Raw genomic sequence first — 22,412 nt, forward strand, 5'->3', positions numbered from 1 at the left:
TAAGAGATTGGTTAAGATTTGAACCCTAGTCTTACTCCCTTCCAGTTGTTTTTCTAGTCTATCAGTCTACTAAAATTAGCTAAATGTTTGTTAAATATTATAATGAGGTAATTACTACGCTTGGTAATACTCATGTAAGTTAATCTAGAGTTTTATAAATTTAGATTCATAAATAAGAAATGGTTTTGGCATATTTTATTATTATGCCTGTCAGTGGAAGAGTAAAATGCCTAAATGTGAATTTTATTTAAAAGGTAGTTTTTTTTTACTATGATTTTAGTATTTTGCTTCACATTTTTTCAATATAATCTAAATATATTAGGCTATAGAATCAAAGAATGCAGAAGGAATCTTTGATGCCAATTTGCATTTGAAAGCCCAAGTTGATCAACTTACTGGAAGGAATGAAGAATTAAGACAGGAGCTCAGGGAATCTCGGAAGGAGGCAATCAGTTATTCTCAGCAGTTGGCAAAAGCAAATTTAAAGGTGAGAATATTATTAAATAATAGAAAATGCTCAGCATTATGAGCATAGTATTAATATGAAACTTAATTTTTTCTAAAAGACTGAGAAAATGCTTCTTGAATTAATTCAACATTAAGAAAACTCCTTTTTGGATTTTTCTTAAATAAGTGGGAAATAAGTACCTTTTATAACATAAAAGAATACAAAACTTCTAAGTTTATACGTAGGTATTTCTAAATAGAATTTTGAGTATGTTTTTTTTTTTTTTTTAAGATTTTATTTATTTATTTGAGAGAGAGAATGAGATAGAGCGAGCATGAGAGGGGGGAGGGTCAGAGGGAGAAGCAGACTCCCTGCTGAGCAGGGAGCCCGATGCGGGACTCGATCCCAGGACTCCAGGATCATGACCTGAGCCGAAGGCAGTCGCTTAACCAACTGAGCCACCCAGGCGCCCCGAGTATGGTTTAATTAATGCCTGATAGGGCATTCATACATTTACTTTTTAAAAATATTCAGTACGAAGAAAAAGTTACCTGCTTTTAAATGTCTTTGGTTGTAAGAGATGTGACTCCCATTTCTGAACTGTTTGTTTCCAGGTAGATCATCTTGAAAAAGAGACCATTCTTTTAAGGCAATCAGAAGGATCAAATGTTGTTTTTAAAGGAGTGGACTTACCTGATGGGATAGCACCATCTAGTGCCAATATTATTAATTCTCAAAATGAATATTTAATACATATCTTACAGGTAGTAAAAATTTTGCATGTGAATAACAAAAGTAATTGATAGTATTTTTTCAATTTAGTCTTCATATATTCCTTTGAGTATTCCTTAGAATATTATCATTGAGATATATTTTTATTGGATTTTGATATTAAATGAAATATTATGAATAAAAGCAATTTCTTCCATTCATCTGTATAAGAAGCATGCTGACATATCTTGTGCATATATGTGTCATGAAACATGATTAACAGGTAGAATAACATGCAGCTAAGGTGGTAATGTATAAATAGGGGAGCACTTATATTTAGTGTTGGTTGGAAAAGCAATTCAAGTGAATAAAGTCCGATACAATTTTTAGTGAAATGATTAAAATTGTTCCTTTTTTGGTTTAACTACTAGAAGAAGTTTTAAAATAAAATTGTCTTTAATGTATGTATTTCTTCCCTTTAAACTTGTGTTAGTTAATCAATTAGTGAATTAGAAAGGGTAGTGCTTTCCCTGTGTTTGTCAGTTTTGCTGCCTATATTGTGGTCATTATGAATGGCCTAATGAGAGATACTTTTTATTATTTCACTTGAAGTGTGAATGCCCATAGCATCACATTCATTTGAAATACAATTACAAAAATGTGTTTGGAATCAATGAAAATATGTTTTTGATTATAAGCACTACTGTCTCCATCTCCTAGATGATCCCTTTGTGAATATACTTGAGTTATGATTATTAAATACTTGTTTTTGTATTTGAAAATTACTTTAATCTTTTTTTGAATATTGGAATTTGTATGTTATCTAAGTCAGGGAGGAACAACCTTACCACTTGTTGAAATACTACTTTATAATTCATGTTATATCATTACATTTAAATTTATAACTTTAGCACTCTTTATGACTTCTCTTATTCTTCTGTAGTATAGGGACACTGTCAACAAGTAAAAGTAGTGTGGCGTTATCATGTTGCTTCAGACAATTTTTTTCATCTTTATATAAAAAATATATGAAAGTCATTGTGGTAGATTAAAGAGCGCCAGTTGGGAATCTGAAAACCTGTTCATAGCGACAAAACATGTACTTGGACTTGCAGTTCTAAGAGTGCTAGATATAGCCAAGGCCTTGGGAGCCACACAAGACCTAACTTTTTAAGTGTTGGATTTGCATGTATGTAAGGCACCTGGCACCAGGCTTGCCATATGTGCTCAGCAATGGCTACCAAGTGTAGTTTTAATGAGCTTTTTAATGTTGAGTTAATCTTTCTAAGTCTGTTTCTTTGTCTATAAAATGAAGTCACTGGAAAGCGTTGTTTGAATGGAGGCATGAACAGATATGTTCACAAAAGGGTATGTGAGGCTGAATGACTAGAGGAAGTTTATAACCACTGAATCTGATCATTTATATGGTTACTGAAACTATCAAATATGATACAAATAATTTTACCAGTTTTATAGTACTTCTCTTTATACATATTGCCTCCTTCCATATGCCTTAAACTAAGATGTTCCAGATATTATAGAAATTATCTGTGCTGCTAATGAATTTGGTAACTATATTCTCTTTTATATATTTTTCCATAATCTTGTCAGAGTATGACTTTATACTTTCCAATTTAAAATATATTCTGATTCTTTTTGCATTCTTATTTCTAAACCAATTTTTAGGAACTAGAATGTAAAGAAAATAAATTAAAGAATTTAGAAGATTCTCTTGAAGACTATAACAGAAAATTTGCAGTAATTCGTCATCAGCAAAGCTTATTATATAAGGAATATCTAAGGTATAAGTGTTAGCAAAACCTTATAATGTAATTGCAGCATATTCTGTTTAATGATGAAAGAAATGTAAGAAAGTACTTAGATATTTTATTTTACCCTTCCCTCATGCCTTTTCCCTTCTATTTTGTGTCTTAGTTTCCTTATCTATAAATTTCTGAGATAGTAATGCCTTTTGCATAGGGTTGTTACAAAATCTAATTGAATTGTTACATGAAAATGCTCAGATATGAACATTTTGCAAATGTCCTGGCACGTGAACATTTTGTAAATGTCAGCTGTTAGCATCATTCTTCATCATCCTTGTCATCATTATTGATATATTTTCATTGGTAACTAATGTTTCTCCTTATCTCTGCTATTTCATTTGTATCAACCAAATAATTTTCTTAGAAGTCATTAGAATACCAGATCAAAGGTGATTTAAACATGAAGGGTAATTATTATGTGATCTAACAAGAAACCCAAAGGTAATTATAGGGTAGGCTGTGTTTAAGTGTTGTCATTATCTCCTTCTGTGGTTTATAAAATAGATGCAGGAGTTCAAGAGAGAGGGAACCATGCCCATTGTAGAAGAGGCATTTTTTTTTTCCCACACAACTTTTTATTTTTAGATTAAAAAAAATTTTCCAGAACCTTCTAGCAGAGCAGACTTTGACTCAGATCACATTAGCCAGAATTGGGCTAATGAGTTGTCCAAGTCATATGTTCAAGTCTCAGCCATTCAGTGGTTAACTGTTAACTGTTTATGCCAGCCAGATTGCAGGTGACTGTAGAATGTCTCTCGGGTAAGCAACAGTGTCTTACACACCTTCTTTTAAGTCAAATGATTTCTACTGTTGTTTGTATTCTAAGTATTTTGCAACTGGTTAACCCTCAAGTTTTAAGAGTAGGGTCAAAATATTGAGAACTAATTTCCAGAATTAGTGTTGATTATTTTCCTGTTTGTTTTCTATTAATAAAATGTTGTAAGATTCAGCTTCAGTTCTTTTATTATAACAGTTGTAGAGTTGTGTCTCATGAAATAATGAAAGTAATTTGATAAAATAATTTCTTTACATTGCATTTATTTAACAAAAATAGAACTTCCAGGCTAAATCTTTGTCGAATGGAATTTTGAGATATTCTGTTATCAGATACCAGTAGCTGTGATGCCTCTTGTTTTCCTGTAGTTAAATATTTTATTAGGTTTATTATATTGTCATTTTTTTTTTTTTTAAGTGAAAAGGAGACCTGGAAAATAGAATCTGAAACAGTGAAAGAGGAAAAGAAAAAACTAGAGGATCAAATCCAACAAAACGCTATAAAAGTAAAAGAATATAATGTAAGTAAAACTCTTTTAAAATCAGTGTACAATATCATACAAACTAAGCCACATTCAACAAGTAATATAAATGTGTCTTTGTGCAGAATTTGCTCAGTGCTCTTCAGATGGATTCGGATGAAATGAAAAAAACACTTTCAGAAAATAGTAGAAAAATCACAGTCTTGCAAGTGAATGAAAAATCACTCATAAGACAGTATACCACTTTAGTAGAAATGGAGCGACAGCTTAGGAAAGAAAATGGGAAACAAAAGAATGACTTGATAGCAATGGAAGCTGAAGTTGGTGAAAAAATTGGACGTTTGCAACGATTTAAGGTACATCTGGTTTTTTTTTTTGACTCTATAAAAACTTTCAAGTATGAGGGAGAGAAGATAGTATAATGAACAACGATCACCTGGATTAATAGTTAACATTTATTAACATTCTGTATTATTGCTTCATCTGTTCCTTGTAGGAATAAATTGGAGACATTTTTTCCCTGAATATTTTAGTTTGCATCTCTAAAAAACAAAGCCTTTTTTTGTTTACATAACACAATAACTTTATCACATCTAACAAAATGGACAATAATTGCCTTAATTATCTAATGTCCAGGCCATATTCATATTTCCTCAGTTGTTCCAGGATCCAGTCAAGGATCCTGAACTGTATTTGGATGTTATGTGTCATTAAGTCTTTAATATTCATAGAATCTCCTGTTTTGTTTTGTTTTTCCCTGCTGTGAAAAATGTTGAAGATTTACCTGATTATTTTCTTCGTAATTTTGCTTATTCCTCTATTCATTGTATTTACTAAAAGCTTTGAAGCCTTGGATATGTCAGGTTAAACATTTTTGATTAGAATACTCCATCCATAATCCATTGGACTTTATAAGTTCTACTTTATGTTGCATCACTTCAAGAGATGGAATGTTTGGTAGTCCCATGTTTCGTGCGTGATTATTGTCTTAGGCAAACAGCAATGTATCTCTACTAGTAAGTGAGTTAACTAGTGATATTTTGGTACCATGCAAATAACCAGTTCTTTGCCAGTTCTCCTGATGGCATTCGTAGCCACTAATGATTGTTGTTATCTGATGCAGTTATTTCATTAGGAGTTGCAAAAATTATTTTCTAGTTACATTATGTTTTCTACATGTATTAGCCGATAGTCCTTTGTAAAATAAAGAGCTTTTCCTCATTAGCCCAGCCTCTTTGGTTATCTTGAAGTATAGTTCCTACTAGAAAGGTAAGATGAAAGCTTCATTCTTTCTTTTTAATGACTAGTGCTCAGAAATCAGAGTTGGAGTACTCTGCTTCTACCTGTTTGCTTGACCTCCCCAGCTTTCTCTTCTCTCAGTATCATTTACAGACTCACACACTTAGTCGTTGTTTGTTAGTCTTGATTTTGGCCAGTGGGAGCCCTTTAAAGCCGGCTCTTGATTCCTTTTGACAATAATCCAATAGTCTTTGAGCCAAGCTTCAAATGTTGGTTTGTTTTCTGGCACAACAAGATGTTCAAGATTTACCTTATATACTTTCATCCAGGTTTGGAATATACCATTACTCTAAAGAACCCTGGTTCTTTTTAGTGGGAAAGGCATTTAGATACCAAAAACTGGTCACTAGATGTTACTGTTCTTGAAGTTTCATTGCTACTGGTCCCCTTCAGTGGACAAATTAGGGAAATACGTGTGTATTAAAACCATGAGTTAATATTGTTATCTCCAGTTCAGATTTAATATAATGGGGTTAGGAAATGGTATGGAGTTGTTACTGGCCTTTGATTTTGTACTTGTATTTCCTTTTTCTTACATGGAAATCTGTTATTAACGTTAAAATAATCGCTCTATCCTATAATATTCACACATTAATTTGAAGATAATCTTGCATTGGTATTAACAACAGCAGCAATGCTACCAGATTTAGTTTAAAATTTCTTTATAGTTCTTATTTTCTTTAGAATATCATTCAATAGGATGTATAGTCAAGGTAATATATTTCTACAGTAACTTGAAATAATTTTCTTTGTGTGTTTATGCTATAAATTTGATATATAGTTAGGCTCATTTGTTTTGCATTTGTCTTCAAACTCAGAGGTTACTTTTCTTTTTTTAAATTGATTTGAATATATAAAACATTTGCATGTTTCAAACATACAGTCAGAGAAATCTTACTTCTTTCCCTATACTTTGACTCCATTCTGCCCTACCTGCTATAGGTAACTGATTATCCTTTTAATGATTCTTTTTGAAGATATTAACAGACACAGGACGTTGCATGCTGTTTGTACTTTTACACCTTGCCTTACATCTTGTTTTATATAGCTTCTTCTAAGCATGTACATGTTCAGTTTACATGTCCAAATTTACATAGGATCATATAAACACAAAAGAATTCAAAGTAGAATTAAAATGAAGTTGAGTTCCTTACTATTTGCTTTTAATAATAGGTGAAATTGTCATGCTAACAAACTTACTTTCAATGTGATCTTAAAGCTAAACGCTGATGGAAAAAGGAACTTGTTAAATAATGAAAGCTATTTTTCTTTGGACATGTAATAAGGAAATTTTGAGTCTTAAGAAATGTTCTTGTTTTTAAAAAATTTTTGTGTTTTCCTTGGAGTTTTGCACATATAGCTAGTGTGTGAGATCGAAGGGAAAACAGAACTAGAATGCTCTTCTCCTCAACCTGATTGTTCAACCTGTATTTGGGGGCTGGTGCGTGACAGTTGGGAAGCCAAATATTGGGTATTTTTAGGGGACTGGAAATAGGAAACTCCTCCCCATCCAAAGAAAGTGTGAAACCAAATTCCAAGGGTAGGGTAGAATAATGTATACTTACTTGGATGGAAAAGAGAAGCTGTCAAAATGAGATGTGAACCACTATTACAAATATTTTTCCCTCATTACTGTACTTAAGAAGAAATTTTAACCGTAAATTCTTTATCTTCCTCACTTTATAAATTTGGTTATTCGTTGCACTACTTCTTCAACGTACCTAGAGAGAAAAAGAAGTTCAGATATTTCTTCTTAGTGTTAATACAGTGTCTTTGAGCAGTGACTTTTTATAGTTGTATGGCTGATGAGTAGAACATGAAACAAGTAACTTTAAGTCTTTCATATTATTTGAGATAGCTATGATTGAGAGAAATTTTTTTCTCATCAAGGATTGTTTCCTTCATGTGAACCAAAGGTTTTCTCTTCTTACAAAGCTACTCTTTGTAACTGTAATAAGCAGAAATAGCTAAATCGTAACGTGGTGATGCTAATTTTGCCATTCAGCTAACTAAAGGCAAATTTTTTTTAATTTTATGAAATTTAGAAAAGCCATCCAGAGATACATTCTGAGTGATACATTTTCTTGCTGCTGTGTATTGTGCTTTTCTGAAATTTCATTTTACTGTGACAGTCATGAAAGGATTCCCTTCATTTTTATTTTTATTATTTAAAATTTCTAAATATTTCTTATATGAAAGAAATAATTATTGTAATATTTTTTAATACATGAGAAATCTTTTTTTAAAAAAAAAGATTCTAAAATAGGGGCGCCTGGGTAGCTGAGTCATTAAGTGTCTGCCTTTGGCTCAGGTCATGGTCCCGGGGTCCTGGGATCGAGCCCCGCATTGGGCTCCCTGCTTGGTGGGAAGCCTGCTTCTCCCTCTCCCACTCCCCCTGCTGTGTTCCCTCTCTTGCTGTCTCTCTCTGTCAAATAAATAAATAAATCTTTAAAAAAAAATGATTCTAAAATCTGTTTTGCTTTTAGCTGTATTATATTATGCTTCACCAGAAAAAAATACACCAACTTAACTCAGTGTATCCTTGTTTACATAGGAAATGGCCACTTTCAAGATTGCAGCTCTCCAAAAAGTTATAGATAATAGTGTTTCTTTGTCTGAACTAGAATTGGCCAATAAACAATACAATGAGTTGACTGCAAAGTACAGGGACATCTTGCAAAAAGATAATATGCTGGTTCAAAGAACAAATAAGTTGGAACACTCAGAGGTAAGTTTATGTGGTCCCTGAACCTTGTAATGTTAGCTGTTTTTCTTGGGTGATACCGGTAGGTGCAGAATGATTTCCAGATGACTTCATCCTGTCATCCTCCCTTAGTCCACTTGCATAATTTTATTGAATCAAGCCTCTTTTCCCCAGGCACTTAAAAAAGAAAAAGGGGCATGAACCAGATAGGGAATATAACCAAGAGAGGAAGCATCATTAAGTACCCATCCCTTTCTCTTCCCCCTGAACCCAGGGCAAATATTTTTCTTATAGTCCTTGGCTTATTATGTTCCTTGGGATGATATATCCAAGAATGGCTCTTCCTGGACCGTGAATGAACTCTGGAATTCCCATCCTTTCTTATTGTACAGATAAGAAAAAGTAAGATAAAGTATCATAAGTTGCATTCAAAAAATATGTGAATATGGCCCAGAACCCTCTGTAGTTCTCTTTTAGCCACTTGACTTCCGTATCTTTAACAGTAGGCAAAACCAGCTCCTGTTTTGTTCATCTTCCCCTTCAGAAATAAAGGCTTACGTCTTTTGACTTGTTCTCTTTTGTGATCCTCCCCTAGGACAGGAATGAGGTCTAATTTTGAGGCTTCATTGGTTGTACTTGTGTAGAGGGACACAATCAATAGTACACCCAAATGTCATCTTAAATAGCTTTGAATGACTCCTCAAAATTATCTGAGTTATTTATTAATACTAACTATAAGTAATCATGATCAGTTTCCTTTTTACTGTTTTTGCTAAAGAGAGATGATTATGTTAATTTTATAGAAAATTTTGAATATTTAGATGTGGTAATAATTTATTTTACTTCTTCCCCATCTTTCATGTTCTGTGCCCTCTTCCTCTGAAGCATTTGAAAATCCTATGTAAGAAATGTGTTATGTAGATAACATAGCAATAAGTAATTTTTAACTTATTTATCTACTTTTCCAAAGAACATTTTTCATCTTTCCTTAAAATTTAAAAAAATTTGCATTTGAATTATATCCCTTCCTCTCCTTCCTGCATCTCGATTATAATTCTGAATATATATTTATCCCTGTTGGCAGTGTCTTCATTTTATTCTTTATTATGTGTATTGTGATAGCCATTACTCCTATCCCTATCTCCCATATTACCTTCTCCTTACTGCCACTACAGTGATTATTCTAAACATGAACCTGACCATGTGATGCCCTGCTTCAAATCTATAAACAGCTGTTAGTCACTTAAAGAATAAAAGTCAAATTCCTTTCATGATTAGCCCCCACTTACCTCATGTCATCTCCTGTGATGCTGTAAGTACTCTTACAAGTTATGTTTTTGACACTGAACTGCTAGTTTTCTGGGACACAGTGTTTTTTCCTATATATGTTCCTTTGTACCTGCTGTTTCCTTGTCTAGAAAACTCTCCCCCCGCCCCAGCTTATGTGCTCAGTGAATTTCTGTTTATGCTTAAAACTTCATTTAGACATTTTTTTTTTCCAGAAGTATCTTTATAGAACAAAGTCCCTCTGTTTATATTAGTTCTCTGTCTTGTACCTAGTTGTGGTATTTATATCACATGGTACTATGAGTGTTGATATGTCTGCATCCCTGACTGGAATATAAGCTTCTTGATGTCAGGAACTCTACTTAATTCATTTTTGTGTGTTTAGTGCATCCTGTTTGGCACACAGTTAAAGCTAATAAATGTTGACCTTGAGAGAGTGATTAATGGTGTAGAGCCATGGTGCAAAGGTCATCAAATGTGGTGATTAGGTCTTGAGAGTAAAGGTGATGAAAATCAAATTTCAGAATATAAAGAGAGTGGGTAATAAGAAAATGCAAAACTCGAATGGCTGATAAGGCAGTAGAAAAACTAGAAATTTGATGACAGAAGAAAAGAGAAATAGATATGGGCTGAGGTAGAATCGAGAGGAAGATTTGTTTTATCAACTTTTTTCTTTTTTTTCTTTTTTAAAGATTTTATTTATTTATGTGAGAGAATGAGAGAGAGAGCACATGAGAGGGGGCAGGGTCAGAGGGAGAATAGACTCCCTGCCGAGCAGGAAGCCCAATGCGGACTCATTCCTGGGACTCCAGGATCATGACCTGAGCCAAAGGCAGTCGCCCAACCAACTGAGCTACCCAGGCGCCCCAACTTTTTTTCTTTTAAATAAAGGAGACCAATGAAGTTTGAGGGGAGAGGGAAAGAAAATTTATTTATTTTTTGAATTTTATTTTATTATGTTATGTTAGTCACCATACAATACATCACCAGTTAGGAAAGAAAATTTAGAGTGAATAGGGAGAGAACGATTGAAGATTGGAGAGGAGGATGGTAAAAGCGTGCGTGCGCTGCGAAAGCCAGGGTGGGGGTGAGGATAGGATCTGGAACAAGACCAAAGTTCTCCTTGGAAGTCAGGATTTAAGAGAAGAAAGGGGGTAGAAAAATGTTTAAAACACTCTAATCCCTCTTTGTTGTTTTCCTATGTATTTACACTACCTAGACCTAGGTTGTAATTGTGCCTGTTACCAGAAGGTCATGTTTTATTCCCTTATCTTGCTTTTCTTTTTATTACAAAATATCCTTTAAAGAAAACCTCATTATGCTGTTTTATCATTCTTCATAACACATATTACCTGACACTGTATTATATATTGGCTTCTTTTCCAACTACCACCCCTCCAAAAAAACACAATAGAAGTTCTAGGATAGAATTTGTTTCTCATTAAAGTCCAGGGCTTAGAATACCTGACATACAATAAGCATTCTGTTTGTTAAAACAAAGAATAAATGAGCATGTTAAATTTATGTGGCAACTCCTACATTTATATGTCCAGCCTGACTTCTCAGTGCTGTAATGGAATTACCTACTTTACAACTCCTGTTTCAAGGGGATCTCAAATGTAACTTATCCAAAATAATCTCCTGATGTCTGTTCTTCTCATAGTCTTTTCTGTTTCAATATGCACTACTGTTACCTACTCAGGGAAGGCAGATACCTTAGAGTTGCTTTCTAGTCATTTCTCTCCCCTGTCGTTTTTATTTCCTGAATATAATTCATTCATACGTGTCCTCTTTTCTCCATCTTCACTGCTAGGACCCTATTCATCGGGACTTTACAATATCTTCCTAATTTCTGATTTTCCTGAGTACCCCTTTATTTATTCTCTATATTGCCCTCAGAATGATTGTTTAAAACTTCCTCCTTAAAATCTTTATGGTTTCCTATTATATATTAAGTTAAATTCCAGTTCCTTATCTTGACATACCATGCCTGGCCCGGTATGGCTCTGTTATCTCTCCCACTTTACCTCATAGCACTTTTTGCTGTTATTTTTGCTGACTGTGCTCAAGTCCTCTAACACCTCAAACCCAGTCCTGCATCCGAGTATCCATTTGTCTGTACATCAGCCCTTCCCCTGGCTGGTTTCTTCTCAAGACTGGCTCCTTCTAATACCTTAGTTTTCAGCTTAAATACCACCTCTTCAGGAGTTAATACCTTCTTTAACTGCTTTATATTGATTTGACTCCTTTTGTTTTTCTCTGAATCCATACTTTGTGTATCTTTCTAGATCTTTACATTTTTAATGATTATTTTGTTTGCTTACCTGTTCACTGTCTGCTGCCTTCCACACCCTCCCCGACTCCTGCCATACACACATACCCACAGACACCAAATGGTGAGGCCTGTGAAGACTAGAATATTGTGTTTCTTTTTTTTTTTAAAGATTTTATTTATTTATTTGAGAGAGAGAGAATGAGAGAGAGAGCACGAGAGGGAAGAGGGCAGAGGGAGAAGCAGACCCCCTGCTGAGCAGGGAACCCAATGTGGGACTCGATCCCGGGACTCCAGGATCATGACCTGAGCCGAAGGCAGTCGCTTAACCAACTGAGCCACCCAGGCGCCCGAATATTGTGTTTCTTTTCACCATGGACATGCAGCACCTCACTGATAGCATGCTAGGGATGCTCAGTAACTATCTGTGTGAAACAGGGAAGTGAGCAATCTTCATTGTTACGCTTGTGAAGTTCTCAGTATTCTAGCTTGGCCAGAATGCACATGGTAGAAGCTAATGCTGAGAAGCCACAGATCGGATACACGAGATTTTGATGATTACTTTAAAATAATATTTTCTTTATGTATGTGTGTATATATCTCTCTCTCCGTGTGTGTATGTGTGTGTGTGTTTGTATGTATATATTACATGTAGGGGAGCTCCTAATTTTGTTTAAAAAAAACTAGATTGTGAGTTTTAGGAGATATTATATAAAGTTAAGGCAATATCACTGCTGTGGTATTAGCCTGAATTACAGTGTAGTTTCTCAGCGATGTTTCTGTTTTATTCAGTGTGAAAATGCATCCCTAAAAGAACAAATGGAATCTATAAATAAAGAACTGGAGATTACCAAGGAAAAACTTTACACTATCGAACAAGCCTGGGAGCAAGAAACTAAATTAGGTAAGTATTAGGACTCTGATAATATAAAGTGATGAAGATCTAACAGTGAATATTTTTCATATATAGTTCCTTTTCTATATTCGGTGAAAAGGAAGTATTTTGATAAAAACGAACTCTGCCTAACAGTTAATTTAGCAGGCAGCTGATGAGTAATATCTTGTGCTAATCTCTACCAAAATTTGATTTTTAGTTATTTAATTAGATTTATTCCTAGTGATATCATGTATGTTAAATTATGACTAAGCATTAGCTATTTTGAACCATTTAACAGTCAAGACTAGTGATGATTTTTAAATACTATATTTTAGTGGTACTATTAGGAATTTTCCACCGTGTGTGAAGTTCTATTGGGAATGCATCATTTGATATATTTAAATTAAAAGGTCACCATAAAACATAAATAAATTTTTGAAAAGAATTTATATAGCTCATAGTTTGACTATTATTATTTTTTATATCACCTTATCCATGTTTACATGAGCACTGGGTATTGTGTGGAAGTGTTGAATTACTATATTGTACCCCTGAAACTAATATTTCACTGTGTGTTAACTGGAATTTAAATAAAAACTTAAATAAATAAATAAAATATAAGTTTGAGTCTAATGGAAAAAATATATACTTTAACATTGTATTATATTCACTGAGATGTCAAAATATTTGTTTTATTCATCATCTTATACATACAAATATTCATGCAATATCTTACTGTTTCAGTGATTAAATCACTAGGTTTCCTTATTTTTGCTATTGCTTATGGTGCTGCAGTGAACATCTTCAGGTATATCTAACAGAGATATTACTGTCTCACAGGATATTAAAATCTTTGTGCCTCCTGATAGGGTTTTCCATATTAGTTTTTCAAATGGTTATCCTGGTTTATGGTATTTAAATAATTTTTTATCTTACTAGCATTGTGCTTTATAATTTTCTAATAAATTTGCTCCTTTGGATAAAGTGTTTTTGTATGTTTGTTTTCTAGACCTTAGATCTCTAATGCTATTCAGAGTTTCTATTATGAAATAGAGCTGTTTTTTTAAATTGGTAATTGGGACATGTAGTACTTTAAGTGAAGACTAACATTGGGCCTAACATTATCTAAAAGAAGCTACTTTCAGAAATGCAATTTTTAATTCATTAAGAGATTAAAAGTGAATTGACTTCCATGTAGCTTCTACATGAAAGAAGTTATCTTATATCCTAAGATATAAAAAAAGAGTATTATATACAATTGTGGTAAGTTCTCTGTTCATTTTACCCTATCTCTCTTTAATTAAGTGCTAGATTCCCTATAGAAATTCCTAAATTTCTGTGAGGAATAATTTTTATTATCATATGACTGGATGAAGAATGTAAGTTCCAGGGAGATGAAACAGGATAGGCAGTATCCAAACAGGACTAGAGCTAAGACTGGAATCCAAGTCTGTCATAATAAGGCTCATGTGTTTTCCATGGAACCATGTTATTGCATCCTTGTCTATAATGGCTAAAATATTTGGGATATGATTTTGATAACAGCTTGAGATTGACTTAGTATTGTTGCATATAGGAAATGAATCAAACATGGATAAGGCAAAGAAATCAATAACCAACAGTGAAATTATTTCTATTTCCAAAAAAATCACTATGCTGGAGATGAAGGAATTAAATGAAAGGCAGCGGGCTGAACACTCTCAAAAAATGTATGAACATGTGAGGACTTCATTAAAGCAAATGGAAGAACGTAATTTTGAATTGGAAACCAAATTTGCTGAGGTTTGATATAATTTTTATCATGCAGTTAGAGTAAGAATTAGTCATGTTAGACATTGTATTTTGTGAGTGATTAGTTTGTATTTTTGAAGTAACGTAGTATAGTGCTTGTGCTTCATGTAATGTATATATAAAAGAATAAAAGATGTATTTTTAAATCTGAAATGTTTAAAAAGAAAGCAGGTATTTCTGTGAATAAGTTCTTATTTCTCATCAGCATTACATTAGAGTTAATGCAAAAAGGTATTATTTGCTTAATAATGGTGTTCCCTTCCACTACCATCCATTCATTTAACAAATATTTATTGAGTGCCTGTCACATGCAGGACACTGTATGGGGGCTGGTGTTAGGGCAGGAAACAAAATAGACAGTAATCTCTGCTCTCAGGACTTTACATTTTAATAGTAAATTTTAGACTTTTTTGATATAGTCAGAAATATTAAATTGGATGGCAATAAATATAGTTTGCAAATATTCAACAATGATGAAAAAAAAAGAACTCTTGTAATGTTTACTTTGAGAATTTGTATATTTTTTTGAGAATTAGTATATATTTTAAACATATGTCATTTTGTTTAACTGAGTCACTAAATATATATTAATAAGATTTTATTAACTCATTTGTATTTATTTATAGATGATATAATTGAAGTAAAGTATAACGCATGCACCACATTTCAAACAAATTTAAGAAAATCAGAGATTCAAATATTAGACTGTGAGTTGTCTAATATAAATGACTTTGGTGGGTTGGTGTATAACCAGAGTTTTTATAATGTGTCCCTGACTCTTTCTCTTTACCCTTTTCAATTTATTCTTAATATTTCATCACACCCAATTCAGTATGGCTTGCCTAATGCCAAGTAAAGAGAACTGCAGTATGGTAAAAGCTAAACTGAAAGGGAAAACCTCACCAAAAACTGATATATCTGAACATTTTTTTGTTATTTTTTTCTTAGCTTACCAAAATCAATTTGGAAGCACAGAAGGTGGAACAGATGTTAAGAGATGAATTAGCTGATAGTGTGAGCAAGACAGTAAGTGATGCTGATAGGCAACGGATTCTAGAATTAGAGAAGCGTGAAATGGAACTAAAAGTTGAAGTGTCAAAGTAAGTTCATCCAAACTTTTCAGTTATTAGGTGTGTCTACTCTAATTCGTCTTTAAGAAACCTAATTACAGTGGTTTGGGGTAAAACTCTTCGTGGAATTGATACTGGTCGTTTTTATTTTTCTTTTTTTGTAAGAACAAGATTAAATAATATTAACAAGATTAGTTTTTAACAGGCATAGATAATAATATTGAAGAGGAAATAACTTCCCAAGATTCATATTTTTCAGAGTCCAGGAATAGTATTGCAGAAAGCACTGAACTTGGAATTCAGACCCTATGCAGCCTAGTTCTTCCACATACTGATATTTTTTTTTTTTTTAAAGATTTTATTTATTTATTTGACAGAGAGAGAGACAGCGAGAGCAGGAACACAAGCAGGGGGAGTGGGAGAGGGAGAAGCAGGCTTCCCGCTGAGCAGGGAGCCCGATGTGGGACTCGATCCCAGGACCCTGGGATCATGACCTGAGCTGAAGGCAGACGCTTAACGACTGAGCCACCCAGGCGCCCCATACTGATATTTTTTTGGAGGAAAGTGTGGTAGTCATTTAATTTATTTAAATTTAAATTTCTTATGTCTGATAAAGGGTTAGTATCCAAAATACACAAAGAAATTATACAACTCAACACCTAAAAAAACAAATAATCTGATTAAAAATGGGCAGAAGAAATTAACAGTCATTTCTCTAAAGAAGACATCCAGATGGCCAGCAGACACATGAAAAGGTGCTCAGCATCACTCATCATCAAGGAAATGCAAATCAAAACTACAATGAGATATCACTTAACACCTGTTAGAATGCTAAACTCAAAAACACAAAAAACAAGTATTGGCGAGGATGTGGAGAAGGCAAGGATGTGGAGAAAAAGGAACCCTCTTGCCCTGTTGGTGGGAATGCAAACTGGTGGAAAACAGTATGGAGGTTCCTCAAAAAGTTAAAAAGAGAACTACCCTATGATTCAGTAATAGCACTACTAGGTATTTAATCCAAAAATACAAAAACACTAATTCAGAGGGATACATGCACCTCTATGTTTATAGCAGCACTATTTACAATAGCCAAATTATGGAAGCAGCCCAGTGTCCATTGATAGATGAATGGATAAACAAGTGATATGTGGAATAATATTCCAGTATTCCAATTATTGGAATATTACTCAGCCATAAAAGGTTGAAATCTTGCCATTTGCAACAACATGGACGGAACTAGAAAGTATAATGCTAAGCGAAGTAAGTCAGTCACAAACAGACAAATACCATATGATTTCAGTCATGTGTGGAACTTAAGAAACAAAACAAATGAGCAAAGGAAGAAAAAAAAAGAGAAAGACAAACCCAGAAACAGACTTAACTATAGAGAACAGCTGATGAGTACCAGAGAGGAGTTGGGCGGGGGGGGGGGGGCGTTGGGTTAAATAAATGATGGGGATTAAGGAGTGCACTTGGGATGAGCACTGGGTGATGTATGAAAGTGTTCAGTCATTATATTGTACACCTGAAACCAGGATAACACTGTATGTTAACTATACTGGAATAAAATACAGTAAAATAAATATATTAAGAAATTGCCACAGCCACCCCAACTTTAAACGACCACTACCCTGATCAATCAGCAGCCATCAACATTAAAGGAAAACCCTCCACCAGCAAAAAGATTATGGCTCGTTGAAAGTTCAGATGATGGTTGGCATTTTTTAGCAGTAAAATATGTGTATATTTTTAAAATATTTTATTTATTTATTTAGAGACAGAGTACGAGCAGGGGGAGGGACATGGAGGGGGACAGAGAGAATCTCAAGCAGACTCCACACTGATTGCGGAGCCCGATGTGGGGCTCGATCTTATGACCCTAAGTTCATGACCTGAGCTGAAATCAAGAGTCAGACATTTACCCAACTGAGCCACCCAGGTGCCCCAGCAATAAAATATTTTTTAATTAAAAAAAAAGAATAAATGTTAGTTTCTTCACTTTAAGAGAGTACTAGTATCTGTCTCTTCTACTTGTTCTATAAGATTGCTATAAAAATATGAAAAATTCAGATTTTGCTTCAGTTTACATTTATTGAGTACTATGTACTGTGCTAGGTATTAAACATATATTAACTCATATAATTATACTTAATAACCCTAAAGTAACATTGTGATTTTTATTTTACATGTGGAAATAATGTATTCACTTGGAACACAAAATATATGTAAGAAATAAATACTGTGTGCCAAGTAGATGCTGTGTACTCATTCTGGATAATTTTTGTCAATTCAGTAGAAAGGTAACAGGAGCCATAAGTTGATTTCTCAAGGACAAATAATTATTTATGAAAAGGGTTTTATGGCTTGCCCATCATAAAGTTGTTTTTTGGAGCCTTGATAGCCCTTTGGGAATGTCTGTTATTCTCAGCCCATTTCACTATGAAGGACTCCATTGGTATTCTTCCTCTTAACCTCATAGACCTCACCTTTTGAAATAAACTAATATATAATTATTCATTTTATTATATTTTAATTTTTAAAACTTACATAACTGGCAATGAGACTTTCTAATCAATGTGAGGAAACCTGACTTATCACAGTGAACTAAAATTATTCTTGCCCAAAGTAAAATGCATTTTACTTTACCTCTGTGCTCTTTTAATAGTAGTCTTGTAGGAACTTTAATAATTTACCATCAAGCTTCCCCCATTTTAATTGTAGTAAGCATATAATCTTTCTTTTTCACATTTTTTTAAAGATTTTATTTATTTGAAAGAAAGAGAGCACAAACGGTGGGGAGGGGCAGAGAGAGAAGCAGACTCCCTGCTGAATGGGGGGGCCTGACTTGGGGCTGGATCCCAGGCAGGACCCCAAGATCATGACCTAAACCAAAGGCAGACAGTTAACTGATTGAGCCACCCAAGTGCCCCTCTTTTTCACATTTCTGATAGCGTGTAAATTAAAACATATATTAATCCACCTAGGGAACCTAGGAATTTTAAATTTCTGTATTCTTAACTGTACAATTATGTCAAATAAACCTACTTCACACCTCATTCTAGCTCTGCCAAACTAGGATAATAAGTATCTTATGAAAAAAGTGTGGGAGAGGAGTTCTATGGCCATATAGATTTGGAAAATGCTGTAGATGTATAGTTTGAGATAATTTACTTTTAAAACCTCTCAGAACATTTCATACAATACTATGTATTACGAATTTTCGAGGGAGAGGCATGTTGGGAATGGTATTTTTTTAACAGAACACATGTTAACCTCTCATGGAATTATATTTCATGAAATAGCTGAGGAAATTCTGCTTTAGTATTTGATACTAAGATGCTGGAAATTAGCGGCTTTTCCAAGAGTCTAGAAATCTGAAATACTGGTATTTACTTAGAAAATGTACCTGATTGTTCCTGAAGTATCTTTTCACTTCCTAGACTGAGAGAGATTTCTGATATTGCCAAAAGACAAGTTGAAATTTTGAATGCACAGCAACAGTCCAGGGAAAAGGAAGTAGAGTCTGTCAGAATGCAACTGTTAGACTATCAGGTAGGTACAGTATTGGCTCTTCTAAATAGATTTTTTTTCTTTTTCCTAAATTCACATTAAATGTTGGGCCATTTTACAGGTTTTTTTTTTTTTTTTTTTTTAAGATTTTTATTTATTTTTTTGACAGAGAGAGACACAGCGAGAGCAGGAACACAAGCAGGGGGAGTGGGAGAGGGAGAAGCAGGCTTCCCACAGAGCAGGGAGCCCGATGTGGGACTCGATCCCAGGACCCTGGGATCATGACCTGAGCTGAAGGCAGACGCTTAACGACTGAGCCACCCAGGTGCCCGGGCCATTTTACAGTTTTAATGAGAGAATATATCAAATAGAACCTCTTATTCTTGTTAATTGTAACCTGATTAGAAAAACTCTTTAATTTGAATTATCATTCATGATACAGAAAAGCATTTAAATACCTACAAATACATTGTGCTGGCCGCTAATCAAAGTTAAGACCTGAGGAGAAATAGTTAGGTTAGTCTTTGATAACAGTATTTTCTCTTGTATTAATATGTAGCTTTTCACACACATATTCTGCCATTATAAATTTTTTTAGGATAAAAAAATTGTCCACATTAGTGTTATACCAGTATTGTTATTTATGTATGGAAGTTGAAAAAAGCAGTAATATGCCAACTTTTATTTAAAGTTAGATGCCAGATTTGGATTTTAAATATGTTTGATTCTGGGTTTTTTTTTCTTTAACAAGTTTTGATAATTAAAATTAAATTTAATTAAAGCTAGGCTAGATTTTTATAGGATCTCATGTACCACACTTTTTAAAATTTTATTTAGTAATCTGTGTTTTTAAATCCATGATAAGTGTCATTAGAAAAACTTGAAACTGACTATAAATATATACTTTTTTATGTTAGGCGCAGTCTGATGAAAAGGCACTGATTGCCAAGTTGCACCAACACATCGTCTCCCTTCAAATTAGTGAGGCTACTGCTCTTGGTAAGTTGGAGTCAGTTACATCTAAACTACAGAAGACAGAGGCCTGTAATTTGCGTTTAGAGCAGAAACTTGATGAAAAAGAACAGGCTCTCTATTATGCCCGTTTGGAGGGGAGAAACAGAGCAAAACACCTGCGCCAAACAATTCAGTCTCTACGACGACAGTTTAGTGGAGCTTTACCCTTGGCACAACAGGAAAAGTTCTCTAAAACAATGATTCAATTACAAAACGACAAACTGAAGATAATGCAAGAGATGAAAAATTCTCAACGAGAGCATAGAAATATGGAAAACAAAACAATGGAAATGGAATTAAAGTTAAAGGGGCTGGAAGAGTTAATAAGCACTCTAAAGGATGCCAGGGGAGCCCAAAAGGTAAAACATGGACTTTCAGTTCAGTGTTTCCAAAAGAGTTACATAGTAATTTTAAGTTCTTAATATGTAGCTATCTGAAAAATGCTTACTATATGACCAAAATTCCAATTATAAGTTATTATTGTAGATTTTATAAGTTAAGAGTTTTGGCTTTTTGAATGTCTATTTGTAAAAGTAAAATGAGACTCTTCTAAACAACGGTTTTGGTAGAAAGGCTTAGATTGTATACTATCAAAGAACTTTAAACACTCTAGAAAAGTTTATATGTATTAATACTAACTTTAGTTATTTGTAAACATTATAGAAACATTTGAAGAATGTTATAATAAGGTCACACATTTTTTAGAAGAGCATGAAAATTCTAAATGAACTTTGTGCCTCAACAAAGGATAATTTTTATCTTATTATAGAATATATATTAACTTCAATTAAAATTATTAGGATCAATGGAGAAATATTTATATAGGTAGTGTTTACATTTGTACATATTATTTGTAAATGTTTAGGTAATCAGTTGGCATATGAAAATAGAAGAACTTCGTCTTCAAGAGCTTAAACTAAATCGAGAATTAGTCAAGGATAAAGAAGAAATAAAATATTTGAATAATATAATTTCTGAATATGAGCACACAATCAGCAGTCTGGAGGAGGAAATTGTGCAGCAGAACAAGGTTTCATTTTATATTTATTTTGCTCTTTTGTTGCTAAACATAAGGATATTGCATGAGCAATTGCATTATTTTCTTAATTGAATGTAGCTCCTGTTATTTTTCTTACAAAATACTGTTTCTTATTTTCTAAGGCTTTCAAAAAATTTGTATTTACTTATGTTGTAATGGTAGTTTTATTTTTTTTAAAGATTTTATTTATTTATTTGAGAGAGAGCAAGAAAGAGACCACGGGCACAGGGTTCGGGGTGGGGAGGCAGAAGCAGGCTCCCTGCTGAGCAGGGAGCCCGACGTGGGGCTCTATCCCAGGACCTTGGGATCATGACCTGAGCTAAAGGCAGACTCTTAACCAACTGAGCCACCCAGGCACCCCATAATGGTAGTTTTAAACTTAAAAGGAACAACACATAAATTTAGTTGGTAAGTTAGTTTTTATTTCGATATTAGTTTTTTGACTTTTCACAGTTACGAATTTCAACTGGCTCTCACTGATGGAGTGTAGAAGGCAGCTTGGTAGAGTAAAGCACGTATACTTTAGAGACAGATGAAATTCACCAAGCTTATGCTTGCTTGCCTTAGAAATTATGTTGTTCCCTCCGCCTAAAGTGTTCTTAGCTCAGGTCCTTGTATTGTTTATGCTTTCGTTACTTCCAAGTCTTAGCTCAAATGTCTTACTTTATCAGTGAGGCCCTTCACTAGGCACCCAGTATACAGCTGTAAATCCTACCATCAGGATTCCCTAAATAGGGATTCCTTTTTCTCCAGCACTCATCACCCTCTGACATACTTATTTATTGACTGTCTCTCCCTCACTAGTACATAAGTTTCAAGGTGAAAGGGACTTGGTTTTGTTTACTGTTATGTTCATATTACCTCGACTAATGCTTAGCACGTAGTACATGTCATTAAATGTTATGGATGGATGGGTACGTAGAGAGATTGAAATCCTGACTTCTCATCTTCTATCTCTGCGATCTTAGGCGAATTACTTACTTAAATCTCTCTGACTTTGCTTCCTTTTTCCATAAAATGAGAATATAGTGACCCCAAAGGGTTGTTGTGAGGATTAAATAAGAAAATGTATATAAACACTTTTGTTATATGCTTGGTGAGTGTCTCTGTGTGTGTCTGGTACAGTTTCATGAAGAAAGGCAGATGGCCTGGGACCAAAGAGAAGTTGAGCTGGAACGTCAACTAGACATTTTTGACCATCAGCAAAATGAAATACTAAAAGCAGCACAAAAGGTATGAATGATTAATTCTGTTTGCTACTCTGTAGCATGACCTATGATGTTAACCAACAGAAATGTTTTCTAAAGT

General features: G+C 33.9%; 1 protein-coding gene across 4 annotated transcripts in view; it reads left to right on the forward strand.

Moving 5' to 3' along the window:
• The window catches only part of CEP290 (centrosomal protein 290), an 85,735-nt gene that overhangs the window by 29,887 nt on the left and 33,436 nt on the right, over nucleotides 1-22,412 (forward strand). For all 4 annotated transcript variants that reach the window (XM_054506894.2, XM_064590822.1, XM_064590823.1 and 1 more), the window contains 13 exons: nucleotides 323-487; nucleotides 1,063-1,212; nucleotides 2,846-2,961; nucleotides 4,178-4,280; nucleotides 4,367-4,597; nucleotides 8,095-8,268; nucleotides 12,596-12,707; nucleotides 14,257-14,462; nucleotides 15,420-15,571; nucleotides 18,982-19,093; nucleotides 19,969-20,424; nucleotides 20,931-21,095; nucleotides 22,230-22,337. In XM_054506894.2, the coding sequence (XP_054362869.2) occupies nucleotides 323-487; nucleotides 1,063-1,212; nucleotides 2,846-2,961; nucleotides 4,178-4,280; nucleotides 4,367-4,597; nucleotides 8,095-8,268; nucleotides 12,596-12,707; nucleotides 14,257-14,462; nucleotides 15,420-15,571; nucleotides 18,982-19,093; nucleotides 19,969-20,424; nucleotides 20,931-21,095; nucleotides 22,230-22,337 (2,250 nt within the window). The remainder of the gene's footprint in view (nucleotides 1-322; nucleotides 488-1,062; nucleotides 1,213-2,845; nucleotides 2,962-4,177; nucleotides 4,281-4,366; nucleotides 4,598-8,094; nucleotides 8,269-12,595; nucleotides 12,708-14,256; nucleotides 14,463-15,419; nucleotides 15,572-18,981; nucleotides 19,094-19,968; nucleotides 20,425-20,930; nucleotides 21,096-22,229; nucleotides 22,338-22,412) is intronic.

Source organism: Mirounga angustirostris, unplaced genomic scaffold, assembly GCF_029215605.1.
Source record: "Mirounga angustirostris isolate CCGP_5_RB_7025 unplaced genomic scaffold, mMirAng1.0.hap1 SCAF_5, whole genome shotgun sequence".
In the NCBI taxonomy this organism is placed as follows: Eukaryota; Metazoa; Chordata; class Mammalia; order Carnivora; family Phocidae; genus Mirounga; species Mirounga angustirostris.